The sequence below is a fragment of the Mus pahari genome, chromosome 17, assembly GCF_900095145.1.
Source record: "Mus pahari chromosome 17, PAHARI_EIJ_v1.1, whole genome shotgun sequence".
Taxonomy (NCBI): domain Eukaryota; kingdom Metazoa; phylum Chordata; class Mammalia; order Rodentia; family Muridae; genus Mus; species Mus pahari.
In genome coordinates, this window is record NC_034606.1 from 31,458,988 (window position 1) to 31,477,629 (window position 18,642).

At 41.2% G+C, this 18,642-nt stretch overlaps 1 protein-coding gene across 1 annotated transcript in view; it reads right to left on the reverse strand.

The window, feature by feature from the left end:
- Positions 1 to 430: 430 nt before the first annotated feature.
- The window catches only part of Kcnq3 (potassium voltage-gated channel subfamily Q member 3), a 275,869-nt gene continuing 257,657 nt past the window's right edge, over positions 431 to 18,642 (reverse strand). Inside the window, exons 10-15 of the mRNA XM_021216452.1 lie at positions 11,073 to 11,275; positions 10,057 to 10,159; positions 7,575 to 7,706; positions 5,494 to 5,592; positions 3,130 to 3,214; positions 431 to 1,414 (exon numbers count right to left, since the gene is read on the reverse strand). Coding sequence (XP_021072111.1) covers positions 680 to 1,414; positions 3,130 to 3,214; positions 5,494 to 5,592; positions 7,575 to 7,706; positions 10,057 to 10,159; positions 11,073 to 11,275 — 1,357 coding nt within the window. The 3' untranslated portion in view covers positions 431 to 679. The remainder of the gene's footprint in view (positions 1,415 to 3,129; positions 3,215 to 5,493; positions 5,593 to 7,574; positions 7,707 to 10,056; positions 10,160 to 11,072; positions 11,276 to 18,642) is intronic.

The window sequence follows — 18,642 nt, forward strand, 5'->3', positions numbered from 1 at the left end:
TTCACCAGTCCATAACACATCTTATGGTTAAATAAACTGAGGCACAGTATTGAACAACAGGTAGACCAAGTCTCCCTGAGAGCTTTTAAATAATTTTGCCAGCCTTCCTTTAGTTAAATAATTTTTTTTAAATCTTGGCTTTGGGGTTGAATGACTATCTTGTTCCTATTCTGTTTGCTCAGAGGATAGCCTCATTGTAATGTAGTAGGTTTTGGTTGAGAAAATTATTTCCTTGCTTTAGAAAACAGTAAATTAACTGGAGCATTTTACACAAGGGGAAATGAGCCTAGAAATAACTTAAGACAATGCTCTCAGTTTATCTGAATCAAAACCCAAACCAGCCAACCAAACAAATAGCACAGCTCATCAATAAGTCTCCCTGTACTTGTTCAATCGTGATTAAAAGGAAGAAGAGCAGATAAATGTGTATCTAGAAGAGACTAACAGTGCCTTTTATATAGTGTCAAGTCATGCAAACCATGCTGAAAAGGAAGCGATTCTTTTGCAGTGACATGGGGGAGGAAGAAGGCTGTGAGGAGCCCCTGCTTGCAGGGGGGCCACCGCGCACATGCATGCGCTTGACACAGCCACTGGAGTCCCCATTGTAAGCGCTAGGTGTGAGAGTAAGTGAGCTGTACAAAGTCTGTCTACAGTACCAGGAGTCAGCCAGTGACCCCTTTTAAGTGGGCTTGTTGGAAGGGGTCCATATGGAATCTGAAATACCATCTCCAGTGGATGACATAGGCATGGAACCACTGGGCGTGAAGGGGTCTGTGTCCGTGTCCGTTTCTCCTTCAGCCAGGTACCGCTTTTCCCTCATCCAGCTTGATCCCCCACTGGGGCCAAATACATAATCATCTCTGTCTTGGGAGATGCTGAAACCACTTGGAGACCGCTCCAGTTCCTCGTGGTTGACGGACATGAGGGACAGAGGTGTGTCACTGTCCCTAGTGATGCTGCGTCTCTGGCGGGGTGAGATGTGGTCCGAATAGGGACCTTGCAGTTCTGTCTGTGAGTGGTAGCTCACACATGAGTCCAGAAGAGTCAAGATGGGCAGGACTGTGGGCCTCTCTGCATATGTACTTCCGGATGAGGGAAGGTTGGCTTGAGCCTTTGTAGAACTGGGTCCCCCTCGGGTCAGTTTCACAGGGTCATGTGCAAAAAAACCATAAGGGCCAACTCTGTCGATGGGCACCTGGTGGAAGCTGTAAGGAGGGTCGGGGGGCCCTGTCTCTGAGTAGTTGCAGATGATGGTTTTCAAATCAGAATACCTGTTGTCTTCTTTCTTCTCCCCTTCAGCTGGGGAGGAGGCCCCTTTAGTTGGGTAGTACTCAGTGACATGTACCTGCAAGCGTTCCATGTGCTGCATATGCATGTCCACGAGGAAGTCCAGTTTCTTGCCCATGTCATGAACCTGAAAAATAACAAGCACCGGGAGTTACCACTCCTCTGGGGATGAGGGTCACAGTCACTGTGCGGATGGGTTGTTTTTGTAAGTCTTAGTATAACAACAGCTATAACTGTCTCCATGTCTCCTGCCAGAAGGCCCTGTATACAAATTAACATTCATCTATAAATACACAGGCAAGGATGACACTGGAGTCAAAGACTGGAAAGCCACAGACAGCTTGTGAATAAGTGTTACAGGCTTTCATTGTCCTCCTCTGGAAGACATGGTATGATTTCAGTCAAGATGTGGGGTTCTTGTTTTATGTAAATTTTCTTTTAAATAAGCATATAGGTTGTTAGTGTCTGTTATTAATACTTGGTAACCTATACACTGGAGGGCAGTGTCAACAAAAATGGAGTTTTACAAACCTAGAGACCCAATAGGGACCCTCAGGCAATTATGGAAGCTGCTTCTGCTTTGGGCACGGCATTCATAAACAGAAATGTTTGGTGCGCAAATGCACAAGTGCATGTACATCTCTGTGTGAGGGAGGTGTTCCTTCTCTGACAATTCACATCTGTGCATACACACAAGTCTGTGTACTTTGTGATGCTCTTCCTTTTCTAACAGTTCACAGGTCACAAAATCAGGCAAATGAAAAACCTCATTGGATTGATGAGGTTCTGAGTCTCATGACAGGAAATGGCTAATGTACATCTGAGGTGTAGTTATAAGGAATATGTAGGGAGTAGCTATGTGACTTTATGGCCTGTACTTTATTGACCTAATCTTTACAACCTTACAAGGCCAATGCTATCATGATTTCTGTTTTGCACATGACAAAGCAGTGACCAGAGAGATAACATAACCTGTGGAAGGTCACAGGGCAAGTGAACACAAGAATCAGGATTAGAAATTAAAATTTAAAAATAAGAAGCAATAGACCAATCACTGACATTTTCTCTCAATTCTTTTACATTGGTTTAGTTTGGGGTGATGGATCATCCTGGAGGATATTATTCCTGGAGGAACGTAATGGAGTTATTTATCTAGTGGACTGCAGAGATAAGCTACATGGGGTGTATTATGTGAACCTCTCTTTGCACCCTGAGTGACCCTTATCCATAACTAAGGCCTCCTCATGAAGATCACCCAAAGATTGGGACTAGAGCCAAAGAGAACAGAAAGGAACATGAAATGGTGGGCAGAGAATTGATATCTATTAAGAAATTACCATGGAATGCGTGCACAGCAGTGACCATTCTACATAATTCACATGCGTTGGCTCATTGAATCCTCATGGCAATTCTATGATGTATGACAGACGAGCCATTCTGAGGTTCAAAACAGTAATTAACGTGTGGGTGATCACCCAGCCAGGAAAAGCAAAACTGGGGAATTAAAATTAATTTCCCTATCTTTTCTTTCTTTTTTTTTAAAGTGATATTTATTATGCCTCATCTTCATATGGAAGAAATGGCCCCTGGAAAACAGATCTGTGGAGCTGGAAGGCTGGCTTGGCAGTGAAAAGCAGGTGCTGTTCTTGGGGATGACTTGGGTTTGGTTCCCAGCATCTACATGGTGGCTAAGAACCATGTATAGCTCCAGTTCTGGGGACCTCTGAAGGAATCAGTCATGCATGTGCTACTCATACATATATGCCAGGCAAACACTTATCCATACAAAATGAGAACAAATAAATATAAAACACACACACACACAGCAATAGAAGGACTTACCTGTCTTTCAACTTTTACAAACTTCCCCATCATGCTTTGGTCTTCAGTTTCTGATGTGGCTGCCCTGGCTACATATGGTTCATTCCTAAGGAAAAGCCAACAAACCATAAGATCATTGTATCTGTTTTGACTGTGCGAGGTCATTCCTACTTGAAATTCCGTGTACCTGGGACTATGTTTTTTTCACTCACACAGACAAAACCTGGAAGAGGTTCCTTTGGCATGCTTATTCAGGACTGCGGATGCCATGCATACCATCCTACAGGAAGATGCTAAGACAGACCAGAAGCTGTGGCAAAAGAGGCTTTGCTTTGTGTTTGTGAAGTCTACCAAGTATCTAACAACACCTAGAGTGTTTATTCTTTTAAATTAAATTCCTTGCCTTTCAGTCTTAGGGCTCTTCCACTGTAGTGTCTAATCTCTGAATTTCCATGGAGTAGGCATACACATCCCACATGGTTCATTTTGTTAAGAATGGCAAACACCTGCAGCATCCAGAAAACAATGCTAGAACATTCCTCTAGAAATCAGGGGAAGGCTGTGTTTTCTCTGTGTGCAATTATTATCTGCCTACATTCTAGTTCATTCCAATATTCTTACATTATGTGGAGATGAGATATTTCAAAGACACTTGATGTTGCTAAAACCCATTCGTGTTGGTTTTTTTCTTGATAGCCGTTGTTCCCCTGCTAAGCTACTTCCTTGTCTGAACAGTCTTCAACTAAAGCAAATTTCAAAAATGAGTTGCCTGGTGCTATATCCAGCCCACCAGTGTTTTATTTGTCTGGCAAAGGTAAATTCAGTTTGATATTTAACTAAAATTCATTTTAATTAACATGGGTAAATTAGGGTTTTGAGTGTCCTTTTACTTATTTTCTGGGTGAAGTTTTGCCTACATTGCAAATCTACAAAAGATAGCTCCACAATTTCTTATTGTTACAGACCTCTGTCAAACCCCCCAAACTCTCTTATGAGCTTAGTGACTTCAGGAGTTAATATCTCTTAGTGAGTTTCACTTTTCTTATGTATGATACAGGTATGATGAAGTACCCACTATGGAGGTAGAGGACTACATGTGAGAATTCACAGGAAATGATCCACATAATCCTGTTTTATATTATTTATATCTTATTTATTAATTTGTTTATTTTGAGATATGGTTCCCTCTGCACCTGGGGTTGGTCTCAAACTCAAGATCTTTCCTGCGTCTATTTCTCAAAGGCTAGAATTGTAAGTATGTACTATCATACTATACTCTCAAAAAGTTTAAAAACAGCCCTCCACACCATCTCATAAATGAGGAAGTTGTTAGTTGGATGTAGTCTTGCATTCCTGCAGTCCCATTAGTGTGGAGATTGAAGATCAGCCTGTGCTACACAGTTTAAGGATAGACTGTACTAGGTTGTGAGACATTGTCTCAAAAACAAATATCAAACCAGCACAAAGCCTCCAAAGTAATTAACCAATTAATTATAATAAAATAAATCAAAAATTTTAAGAGTGGAATTCTCCAAAAATATATTTACTTTTTGTAAAAATTGCATTATATGAAAACAAGACTCTTTGTTAACATTAGGCTATGACAACACAGCCACAGTCATTCCCACTAGAAGGGTAAGCAGCCTCAGTCTCATTATTCTTTATCGTATGCCAAGCCTACTGCTGAGGAGTAGATGCCTTCTTTTACTATGCCAACATTCTTGATTCTAAGATGAAGCACAGCAGTCTCTCACATATTCATCTTGCTTGCCTTAAAAAGGATTTGGAATCAAGAGACACAAGTGCAAACTGGACTTTGAGAAAGGACAATACTTGTTCAAAATATTATATATATATATATATATATATATATATATATATATATATATATATATATATATATATATATATAATTTGGAGCAAGGATAATTGTCTGAGTTATAGCACTGTTAGAGGTGCTGGCATCTGAATGCTGTCTCTCACTTCGTCTTGGAAGGGGTGTCAGTCAAGCCCCAGGATACTATGCAGGAGGAAGCAAGTAAGCTGACCAAGAATGCAGTAGCTCCACTAACATTAAATATGTTCTCTTTCAACAAAACTCATGAGTCTCCTCTTGTTTTACAGCCAGGAAACTGGTTATTTTCTATTTGAAAAAAATCCCACAGAAATAAGTATCATTTATATGTCTTTGGAATAGGAGCCTAAAGTCACCTGCACAGGAGATTTTCAAGTGACCACAACCTGAACCTGCCTTCCAAGTCTCTATTCATTTTCTCTGGGAGAGGGTTGATTTCACATAAAGTACCCAAGCTGAGATTTGGGGATGAATACACTGCATAGGGGCCATGTCTCCACAGTGCATCATTCCACAAACACAAGCCCCACCTTGGAGACTGCTGGGATGGGTAGGTAAATGCTGATCCTTTCTGAGACTTCTTATGTTTTGGAGTGGATGGAGGTCCAGGGGTGAAAATCATATCTATTCTGAAAGAAGAAGAAGGGGGGAAAAAAAAGCAAAGGAGAGATTAGATTAAACAAAGCTTTGTGGTTGCGAGAAAAGAAATCCTTGTATTTCTTAATTCAAATGTGGCTCTGTGAAAGGGGGAAAGTGAGAGGATGAGGAAGAGAGTAAAAAGGAGAGATTTTGCCATGCAAGATATTGCTATTTTCTGAAGTCTGAGGGAGTGAGAACATTTTCTCATCTCCAGGGTACCAGTAGGAGACAATCCTCAGAGCTGGGTTGAGGTTTTTGCCTTACTTCTTAGAGCCAATGTCACATGTATATTGTGTCTATCTCATCTTCCACCTCTTTTGTTTATCCCCAAACTTCCTAATTAGAGAAGATCTACTGTCAGACTCCAGGTTCCATTTTTAGGTTTATAAATCCCTGATGCTCTAAGTGGAAGGATGGTTCAACCCTAGCTCCAGCACCGTTTTTCTATTTCTGTACAAAACACCAGCTCAGCAGAAAGATGCTGTGGGGCAGGGGAAGAGGTGGTGGGTTGCATCTCAGGGTGACCACTAAGATGCATCCAGGAAAAGTCTTGGGTTATGTTTTCCTCTAGAAACCCAGCTTCATTTCCAACAGACACTCACAGTATCATTTGAAGTCACACCTGTTTTCTGTCTGGCCCACTGAAGAATGTAATTTATCATCTTGGCAGGCAACCTCCAGCTAAAATCCCCAGAAACACATTTTCTTGATAACTATCAAAAATCATGACAGTGTAATGGTCTATCGTGTAAACATTAAAACTGCCTGATAGTTTTGGAGTCTGGCCTGTTTTTGGGAACATGCTGTCTTGCTCTGTTTCCGGGACAGCCATATTTGCATAGATGATAGCATGGAATGACTGAAAACTTGTTTATGTATAAGACATTTGTTCAGCAGCTACTGAACCTTGACTTGCTATCTACCACTGTGTGTGGGACAACTAGAAGTCATGAATAAATATACTGTCACAAAGAGCTTCATTAGTGTAGTGTTCCTCCTACTAAGTCAAGAGGAAACTCCACTGGATACAGAGGCAGAAGGCCATGTGACCCTTGAATTGTGTCAGTTTCTCTTCAGGCCTCTCATATGACAGAATTACATCACTCATACCATATGTATTTCTAAGCAAATGCATGCCCATTTTTGTGCTAATATTTTACACATAGAATATTGCTTCATATGATCAAGGCAGAGTTTTGATATCATACATGACATACATATATTGATTTGTTAGGTTTTCAATTTCTAGACTGGGAAATTTGGAGTTAGTAAATTTGGACTCACAGCTTTGGTTTCTCCATAATAATTAGGGTACTTCTGATATGATAATACCTTATGGGATTCTAATGGACAAGATGCATATATGTAAAGAACTTAGGAGATCAAGTTTTAGGTGGTATTACCTAAAAATAATCTCCCCAAGTGGTGTCAATTTGCTTTGTATTTCTAGTTATGGATAACACTTAAATAATTCTTAAATTCTTAAAAAAGTAAATTCTTAAAGTGTGGTTGAAATTTTACACTTAGAACAAAATCAGCTGAGATGTTAAATGACCAGAGTTTCATAACTATCTAAAGCACCATGAACAGGAACTAGTTGATATCTACATGTCTTCTTTTCTCCGTCAGACCAATCAGAAAGCTAATGTTGGCCAATGAAATAGATCAGGGCTTCTCTGGAGCTTTGAAGAATTGTACTAAATAGAACATAGGAACAGTTGGCTCCTTTAGAAGGGACAGAAGCCTGCTCACCATGGTCCCATTACTCTCTATTCCATGCCAAGGCCAAGTCTGAGAGTAAAACTCGCTGGCCCATATATTCACAGTGTTAAATGGGTCCTCCTGTTTATAAACTTTCCCTGCTGCATTTTGCATTACTTCTGAATGCCTGTCACTTGAAATTCAATAGTAATATGACTTGGATTCCTGAGGAGCTGAGAGAACATAGTCCTTTCTCATCTGAATGGATTACCTTGTCTGTAGGTACTTTATCCTGGAAAGCATGTCAAGATGTCCAGCGGAATACTGCTCAATCACATCTTTCACATCATAAGGCCTCAACGTCTCCTTGAACTTTTTTTTATATAGACGGAACTGTAAAATTCTGTAAGGCAAAGGAGGGGCATTTGTTCACCATAGGCAGACACTGAAGGAAACAACTATGCCTATCCAGCAAACTCCAGACACAGAGGGAGAAAACATAAAAGGAAGGCCTGGATGGCAGAATGCTGGCCTTGGATTCTGGTGCTTCCTGTCCCTCTGCTTCTACTGGGTTGGCTGGTGCTGTTCCTTCAGTCATCTGAATAATTATAAAATTGTAGCAACAACAACTTTGAACAGTTGTTGAATACTCATCACATAGAAAACACTAAACTTCGTGCTTTGTGACCAGTCTTCCAATAGGTCAGTTTGCAGAGGAGCAGCCATGGCTCTGAGAATGCCACATCTCATAGGTCTTCATGTCTGAACTGGATCAGAGACAGGCTTGGGTACCAGCAAGGTTGAAGCTCTTGGTTGCTCTCACTGCCACACTGTTTTCCATTTGAGGAAGGCTGATGTTTTTCCTCCTATAAGCTGCATGTTAAATTTTTCTCTGCTATGACAGAATAGCAGACAGGTCTTAAAATGGAAGGTTTTATTTCCGCTCATAGTTTCATGGGAATGTCAACTGGTGGGGAAGGCATGGAGGAAGAAACATCTCTTATGTGTACCACCCAGAGCCCATAGTAGTTTGGTCACATCACAGACCAGGAAACAGAGAGCTCAAGATACAACAGGGATCAAGCTATAATAAATCTTCAAGTGTAATCCCCATAATTGTGCCTGGCTGAGTCTATGCCAGAATATTCAACAATTGTACAAAATAGCATCACTTCTCGGGGACCAGATGTGTAAATGCCTGGCTGGACATTCTACATCCAAACCACACTAGTAGTTAAGCATGGTGTTAGATGTCTACATCTAGACAGAAGGATCACAAGTTCAAGCTCATCTGTAACTATATAATAAGTGTGAGGTAGAACTACATGGGACTCAGTTTCAAGATCTCAAAATGAGTAAGAAAACCAAACCAGAGCAGTAGTTTCTAATTCTTTTGCTCTGATCTCCTTAGGGTTCTGTTCTGTGAGTTTATACAGGTTCCTTAGCACGGAGACACCTTCACTTCCTCCTTCCTGAAAATCAACAAGGCTCCCCCAAAAGGCTGCTGCCCTCTTTGGATTCCATCCTTCTGTGCATAGTATCAACCTAAGCTTACAGCCTAGTGTCAGGAGGCTCCACCCACCCAAACCCCACCAGTTCCCATTGGCAGGTGTCTTCTTGGATGACACAGTTCAAGTTCATTTTGTCTTAAACTTCACGATACAGAATTTCTTGCCAGTTTATACCTGCCCTTTACCTAGCTTCACTTGAAGGGGAACAACTTCTGTGGTTCAGAACAGTGGCTCAGAGATTTGAACAGAACTCAGCCCATGCTGCTTCTTATGCTGTGTGTGGCTGTATGTACTAGGATGGCAACACTAAATTCTGGAGGATGGAGACCTAGGGACCACAAAACCTAGGATACTGGCCCTTCATAGAAAAGAGTTGCTATTCCTTGAATTAAGGCATCTGAAAGAAATTATACAAATTGGAGTGTAGATACGGAAGCCTGGAGTCCCCATCTGGATCAGTCTGACCCACTGCTTTTCCCTGAATGAGTCTGCACAGTCATTAACAAATGTAACATTATGCATGCATTTTTAGCTAAGAGCCTTCCTGTCATATCAAACATAATGGAGAGGAGCCACACCTCAGCCTTTGCTGGAGTCCACATCTTACAAGACTGTTTTGCTCCCTAGTCTATTAGACTGGCCATCTTGCTGGAGATAGTGTTACTAATTTCTGCCACCCACTAAAGTAAGAATATATCCAGAGCCTGATATATATTTTCTTTAAAAATTAACACACTCTCTTGATTTCCGTGAAAAATTCTCAAGCAAACTAGAAACAGAGCATATTATGTTCCCTTGATCAGATAAAAGCATCTATAATTTATTCTTGTTAAAATGCTGATTCAAAAGAATAGGTGGACAAAGAGAGGCAGGAAAAAAAGCTATCCTTAACAACTAAGGTGAATGCTGAGGAAAAGCTCCAAGTGTTCTTATCACACACCCTGATGCCCGTTATAATATATACTGGTTAAAGTCAGACGGCGATGACTCTGATGATGTGCTGTCAGGAAGCTTAAAGGATCAGTTTCCAAACAGATGTCTCTCTCTGACTATTGTAGAAGAATCATTGTACTGGGGGTAGCTTTCTTCATAGAGTAAGAAGTATTCACAGGACCAGACTCAAGGTGACCAGGAAGTGGCTCCTGTTCTCTTTTAAGTTCCAAAGGTTCTTTACCAGCTGTGTCCTATGGGCATGAAGGTGGAGTCTGGTGTTGGTATTTAGGTGGGGAGAAGGGTCATCACCTGACAGCTCGGATGGCAGCCTTTAGGGTGGGGATCATGTCTTCAATGAGGAAGTCATTCCCATAGCCCCTGTCTTCTGCCATGGGGTCACCTGTCCCAGCATCTGTGAGGGAGAAGTGTATGTCAATGGAGTCCATCATAAATGGAAAATTTCAGAGTCTATTGCGGAACCAGAATCCCCATTGTATATCTTATTCACACCTCATCTTTATTCCCATATTGTGGACCCCAGTTGTGACATCATTGACCCTTCCTTAGCATCCCTACTCTGCGGTCCAGAAGCTTGAATCAGAACTAGGAGAAGGTCATGGCTGCCGTGGTGGACGATGCTAGGAGGTAATTTTGGAGAGCTCTGCAGGTGAGGGGCGGGGGGAGCCCATGAGCAGCAAAAGGCACACGTGTGGGCCTCACTCTGGGTCAGACCTGAGTTGGGTTCTTGCTCTGTCAGAATTTCTACTCATGACCTTTGGAAGTCACTTTCTGAGTTACTGGAGTCTTTAAGGAGAAAGAAACAATGAGTGTGAAGCCCTTGGCAGCTTCAGACATGTAGGATGACATTTTCTTCCTTGTCTTGCCTACCACAAAGTGACACAGGTTCATGAGGCCATTGTTTCTATAGTATTTAACACACAGGGTATTTTTTCTGAGGGTTCTAGTGTGTTTATTTCCTGATAGCCATGTACCTGACCCTCTATATCTGTCCAGTTGCCCTTCATGATAACTGGCTCATCGTAGCTCCCCTTATCAGTCACAGTGCAGGTTCTAAGGCTCCATGCTTGAAGCACACAGGTGATACTAGCCTCCTGCACAGGGAAGTTTCCTCACTTATGACTCTTCGACTATGCCACCAAGACTTTCAGCCCTAGTAAAGTGAGGCATGAAGTTGGTTGAAGGAGGGATGGGAAAATTTTGCTTTGTGGATTCAGGAGGTCTTCAGCAGAGAGAGGGAAAGGTGAGAAGGAGAAGGGAGGGCTGGGAAAGGAGGTGGAGAAGCTGAAAGAGGAGAAGGGCGTTACCTTCAGAACTCTGCCAGAAAGCGTAGGCTTTCATGCGGAAGGCGGTGCGGAAACGCTCTTTATTGTTTAAGCCAACGGGCTTTGGCTCTTTGGAAGGGCTTTCTTCTATGGCATCTACATTCAGAGGGGTAAATAGCTTTCCTTTAGTATTGCTACCACGAGGATTAGAAAGGCGAACCCGATCCAAGAGACCCAGCTTTTGGCTACAAAATAAGCAAAAGTGAACAATTTTCCTCCTTCAGTGCAGGTTCTTGTAACGTCCCATCCCTCCATAAAGAATCACATTCTCCTGTGAGGATGTGTGGACACTGTGCACCCAGAGAGCTAACCTGATTCTGCAGATAGAAATTGGGTAGGTTTGGGGAGTGGTTCAAATCCTAATTCTAGCTGCAAATATTTATTATTGGTTACATCTTGAGCAAATTTCCAACATCCCTGGATTTTCTCCTGTTTTTATGTGGAGCCTAAAACAGGGACAGGATATGCAGTGGCATCCTTTATCAAAACAGTTTCAATTGCCTGCAGCCAAGTTCTTTAAAAACAAAACAAAACAAAACAAAACAAACAAACAAAAAAAAACACTATAGTTCAGGGAGAGTTAAGGTAAAAGGGAAGGTACATTTACATATCTTTTCTGAGAATGTCTTTATAATTGTTAATTAGTTACCTTCATTAGTCTTTTCTAATACTTAATTGATTAAGCTTTATCATAGTATGGATATATTGGAAAAGATGCAGTATCTATAGGGTTTGATACTATCTACAGCTTCTATGGGGGGGCTTGTAATAGGTTCCCCATGGACAAGATGGAGTTACTAATGTGTAGTCATATACAACAAAAGTTCTTTGCTCTTCATGCTCTTCTCACTATCAATAACTTCATTTTTCTCCTTACCATTTCATGGTGTCCAAATAGTGATGAGCACTGATCAATTTCATTACACACCAATCAATCACAAAAGAATGACATAAATTACACAGGCACATTTGAACCACTGTCCACAAACAGGTTCCTCTGATAGAACCTAGTGGGTTCATAAGCTTTAATGGGGAAAGTTTGCTTTCAAATTATTATTTTTCAATAAAAATTTAGCATCCCTTTCCATTATTAGTGTAGGTGACAAACTCATTACCTGTCTAATATTGTGAGGGTGTTTAACCCAGCACAAGGTGTATGTGGCACAAGGTACACCACAGAGAAGCTCTTGTGTGACTCCATCGAAACATTATTTCATAAGCCCGTTTCAGTACAATGTTTCTTTTATTACTATACATTACAGTAAGCGTTTTACATTCATTTATGTTGTGTGTGGTTGTGCAAGCATGTGTGCCACTATGTACACGTGGAGATCAGAGGATAACTTGCAGGAATCAGCTCTCTCCTTCTACCATGTGGCTTTTGGAGATCACACTCAAGTCATCAGGCCTTCTGGAAAGGGCCTTTACCTGGCAATCCATCTTATCACATACAGTGTAAGTATCCTGCCACATATACCACTCTCCAAGACACACAACCAGGTCCTTTTGCTTTCCAATAACCCTTTCTTGCTATCTCAGCCAGGCTCATTATTAAGTGCCATTTGAAACAATGTCTGTATATACATACACTCTGGGAAATTCAGCACTCTAGTACTTCAAAGGCATGCATGTTCCTCTGTCACAGAGTAGGAACAGCCTACTTGGCACTTCTAAATGGCTAGCATACCTCACACATAACCTTCAAGGACAAAAAGAGGCTGAGTGGGGTTATCTAGATAATCCATGTGACCTAGGACACATAACTTCTTCTTATTATTGTTTTTTTTTCCTGGTTGCAAGACTCCTTATGTCCAAGATGATGAGCTTATGCTTGCATCCACAGGGCTTATTATACGTCAAATGTGCTAATGCACGGGAAATGTTTATCCCCATCTATGCTGCAGGAAGCTTTCACTAAGCACTGGCTGTCACCACTATCTTAAAAAATAATCCTCTTCTCATAGAAGCAGTAGAAAGCTGATGACATGTGTGGAAGGGATCAACATAATTCCTTGGGGCATAAAGGCAGGCTTTTGTGTTTCAGTTTAAAAAAAAAAAATATGAAGTGAGACAAGCGTGGGGATTTATATAGAATTTTATATCTACTTAACGCTTGCTTGCCTTAAAACTCAACATCCTACCTTGGTAAAAGATAAAATGTGAAGATATTAATTACAGATAAACTAAATAAGGACAAAATTAGTGACAGCCACTTTGTCCTGACCTGGAATTTCAGCCTGGCCTCTGAATACTGGAAGGATAATGAGAAGACCCTCTTACTCTATCAGTTCTGAGATTCAAGACTCATTTTCTTGGAATCCAGATGCCTCACTGCATCTCTTAAGAGTCTGAATTGCCTTCGCCATGCTCATTTAATAGCCCACTGGTCTCAGACGACACTTTCGACTGCCTCAGGAATACAGATACATTGGCATAGAAGCCGCAGCTCCGAATAACAGCAGCCCCCACACCTAAGAGGCTTACAGAATTCTTCCTCCAGCAAAGTGGATGCTCAGCTTACTTATTAATTAGGTTGTATGAAATCCGAGACCCCAATGGATAATGAAATGCAAGGCAATGTTGGTGAGTGAACCTCAAAACCCATTTCTGTCCCTCTCCATATGGACTCCCAGTGCACCATACAGGCCCTGTTCTTGGGGTACAGTGGAGAAGGTGCTGACCACAGTCTTCCTTGGAGAGTAAGAGTCCCTGGTTTGTTAAGTGCAGACAAATAATATCCATATTTGGATTTGAAAACTGAAAACAGATGAAGTGGGGATGAGAAAGTAAAATCAAACTGGTCATGAGTTTCTATTTCTGATCATAGCACCCATGTTCAATGGGAACGCTAGCCATGTTCCATGGTGCAAAGTTATTTGACATTCTGATACCTACACGGAGAACCTATATCTCCGTTTACTTCTTAATTACAACCACTCTCACCTGAAACTTTGGCTGGTGCCTGAGCATTAACTTCCAGGATAATATTTCAGCATATCTAGATGTTCAATATAATACCCAACATGCAATATTCCCATAGCATGTTCCAAGGGGTTCTCGTCTATGGAGCTTAACCACCGGCCTTCAAAATTTAACTCACTGATGATTTTTCTGCTACATAAGATGATCTTAGAGGGTATTGGCAGCATCTAAAGACAGTATAGTTAAACAACAATTTGGAAATCTCTACTGGCCTCTTGTGTATAAAGGCAAAGGACAGAGACCAAGACAGAGTATAAAAGTGAAGAGCAAATGCTTGTCTGTGTTGGTCTCCTAACAATCTGTTTTCTCCACGTAGTCACTTCTGTGCATCAACAGCAAAGCATTTGTTTGACACTGATCCCTAGAAGGCATTTGCTCTTCAGGTGGAACAGATGCATCCCAACCAGCATGTGAAGTCAGAAGTAGCATGGTTCTCATTTCAGTGGCGAGGACACTGAGACACAGGGAGGTTGTATAGGGTGCTCCAAGTCACACAGAACACAGGAAGAGTCATTTCTCATTCCTGGGACCACGTCTTAATGCTACGACCTGATTACTTTGAGTCCCTGGTTAGAAAAGATACAGGACTATAGATTTGAAGCGATCCAGGCAGCTGGGTTCAAAGCCCAGCCATGGTGTGGTTCTCTGTTGTTGTTTGTCATCTCACAAAACTGAATTATCTTCTTCAGCATGTTATTAAAATGAATACTACCATTACAAGAATGCCTAACCCAGTCGCTTCCCTTGACTCTGATGGCTTTCTTCCATGTACAATCTCATCACATTCGCTTTTGCAGAAGGTAGCGAGATGGAACACGTGGCACACATCTCCCTACTGAGCCAGTGTGGGATAATATTAAAGCACATTCAAATCTGCTAAAATTACTCTCAGTGTTAATAATAAATTATTTAAGTTCTCATTGTCAGCACTCCGGGTATTTCATTTTTTTATTTCCTGCAAAAAAAACCAGTCTTAGGGAAATCGAGCATTCCAATTTTCTAGTTAGTAGCTATTGTATCCTCTCTAGCTCCCTTAGCTGTCTTGAGCAAAAAGGCTGTCAGTTAAATGGTCAGCCAAATTACCCTCACGTTACTGTCAGCCATCTTGAACTGGCTGTGGATGTATCTAGAAAACTATATGACAAGGCCCAGCCTCAGTCAGGGCTGTTTGAAATAGTTCATACCATATGCTATGATTTGCTGAGGTGCTGACAAGGTGAAGCTGTGACTGGGCTAAAACTAATGACTGTGCTTGCCCCAAGAATAGACTCTCAGGTCTATTATCAAGCTGTTCAAGTGCCCTGAGTGAGAAAGCCTCTGGGGGCTGCTCTTCCCACAGTTGGTCCAATTAAAGGCTTCTTTTGTCTGGCCTTTCCACATCTTTAGTTTCGGGTTGATCTAGCAACACAAAGAAGGACACAGCAGAGACAGTAGTGGGGGCAGCGATGGCACAGGTGGCAGGAAGATGTGGCTAGGGCAGCAAGAGCAGAGAAAACAGCAAGACAGTGAGGACACATAGCTGAAGAAGACACAGATGTGTTTGAGAGCAGCCAGGATGAAAAGAAGAACATCTGAAGTAGATGATGGTGGGAGAGAGAGGGAGAGAGAGAGAGAGAGAGAGAGAGAGAGAGAGAGAGAGAGAGAGAGAGAGAGAGGAGAGAGAGTTGTTGTTGGTCCAGGTCTCCAGGAGGATTCCAGAGAGCTGCTGAGTCTTTAGGATCAAAGGTTTCAAATAGACACCTCTCAGGCTGAGATACATAACACTGGTTGTAGTCAATGACTGAAGAATCCTCATAGCTAACCCTTCCTGGAAGCTTCAACATCATCTCTATGAAAGGGTGAAGAATAGTGACTTCATAGGATTACACAGGAGTGGTGAAACTTGTAGGACCTAATGGTCCCAATACCACAGGCCACATGAGTCTTGAATATTAGAGGGCTCCACCTGCAGTTACTCAGGCCTACCGACTGTTCCTGGCTCACTGATGTCAAACACAAAATACCCAGGGAAAAAAAGATACCAAAGACGAGCGTAGAACTTCTCCATCACTGGTCAGTTTCTATCTGAGTAGAAGGAAAGGATCTTGTCCAGATTATTACAATAGAACTTTTAATTATATCTTCTTCCACCTAAGTTCAAGACCTAAAATATGCCTATGAGTGTGAAATCAACATGCTATACACCTATGAGATGTAACCAAGTTAAGTCATACTGGAACGGGTGGACTTTTAATCAAATGAGTAATGTCTTTATAATAAAAACAAAAGAGAGATTTGACATAGATATTCTAAAGAAGGAAAAGACGAGGAGAGATAGAGACATAGATTGGACTGATGGCAAACCAAAGATTGTCAGTGGTCACCAGAAGCTAAGAAGAGGCAAGAAAGATCATACTCAAGATTTTGGAGAAACCATGGTCCAGGCAACATTTTGAAATCAGAATTCCAGCTTCTTGAACCATGGTAAATTTCATTTGTTTTAAATCATCCAGTCATTCAGTTTGTGGTAATTTTTTTTAGGCTGTCTGGGGACACTAATGTATCTATCATTGACAACTGAATGGCTAATTAAGTATTGCCTTCAGACATGTGGGATGAGAAGAGCTGTGCCAAGTTCCTCTGAGCTAAGGAATGAGGAGCTTGTAGGGAGAGATGTTACATGACATGTACGTAGAGTGGAACATCCTTTTTCACATTTTCAGACATGAAAATGGAATTTCCATACATTTTGAAGAACCTAGAACAACACATTAGCTGTTAGCTAGTTTCCCCCATTGGAGATGGTAAATCATCTGCTTGGGTTATAAATGTAAATGGAGACTCATTGCTTGAAGGAGTAGGTTGCATTTTCATAATCAGTAACCATATATGGCATCTTTCCAGCTTTTCTTGAATCAAGGAGTCATTAAGGCCATGCCATACATACCTCTACTTTGGTGGTAGGGGATAGTATCTGGCATGTCCCTTTGTTTTTATCAAAGCCAGACTTGGTAGGAAGTATTATGAAATGTCAGGCCCAGAGCCAGTACTGCAAATAAAACCTATGTATTGATTCCTCTCTAACATCTAAGTCCCAACCTTATCGTAATCCAGTGTGAATGATGTGTTTTAAATAGCTATGATATCCCAATTATTTCCCAGGGAAAATAGAGGAATACATAGCATTACCACATGACAGGGATCACTCAGGATATAACACTTTGGCTAAAATCTCACTTCAGAATCTCTATTATTCTGCAGTTTGGGCCATTTTTGTAGGCCTGGACAGCAGGAGAAAATACTAATTATACGGGGTCACCCTCAAATTTCTTTGTACTGAGTAGAGATTTTCTCATCAGTAAAATTAGGGGATTGGGTTAAGTGCTGTCAAAATTCCTCTTTCCTTTTACAATCACTGATTCTAGGGTCTGGAAAGACTTTATTGCCAACAGCACACATGACTGTGAGTCGAATTTCATGTGGTGATGTCAGAGGGACAGAGAGTATGAAGGGAAGCACTGGGCTGCATGTTCTTCCTCTGCACAGTGGGTTCTGGTTGTGTGCCTTTTCTGGTCTCCATAGCCTCCTCTTCTGGCAAGGACTGCAACCCTGTGAGCCAAGACAGAGCAAACGAAAACAAACAAGCAAAGGGACATCTGCAGTGACCATCTAAGCAACTGCAGGGATTAACTCTGTGCTTGGGACCAGGACCTGCTGACCTAGACCAGCTCTATCCAAGCCCTTTTTTGTAGATTTCTATATACAAAAACTGTGCATAGTCCTTAATCTCTTTGAATCTCAGTTATTGTGCAGAAAATGAAGATTAAAAATAGTATTTAGATCATAGGTTGGCTGTGAGGTTTGATATACATAGAGCTGAACCTGGCAAAAAGATACTCATTCTTTTTAAGTTACTTTCATTGTTTTAAATTCTTTGATCCAAAGAATAATCTTCTACTAAATGAGAGAGTCATAATCCCAAGGCAAGAGAAAAGGAAGGTGTTTTTGCTGGAATGATGTTTTTGCTCTTCAAAGACAAATACACATTCTAAAGGATGTTTGTTATTCAGAGTGAATTGTTTGAAAATACAAATGAACATTTGGGTTCAAGCAAGCAGTTGTCAACACAGTTACCTGTTTTCAGAATTTAAAACTCGTAGTTTCCATCACATAGACACCCTAATTTTCAGCAGGTGTCTTGATGACTATATTCTGAGTACTTATAACTGATGGTTAAAGTAATGACCAGAACATAAGATACCAGCTGCTCCCAACACATTTTAGGATAAATGAGGCTTAGTATAGTTTAATGTGGATGATCCTTGGTGTAATATTATTACCAAGATGTTGAACTTAATGGATGGACATAATGACCTGGCAGATAACAAGTGTTTTTGTCTGCTTGCTGTTACATTCATCATTCATGTGGGGAGGGAGTATGTCATTGCATTTAGGAACTTACTTCTTCTCTTCTTTCAGTTTACCCAAGTGTAGTGGCTATTCCTGGTTGCCAACGTGACTATAATTGGAATGAACTACAATCCAGAATTGGAAGGCTCACCAGTGACCCTAATCTGGAGGCTGGGAGATA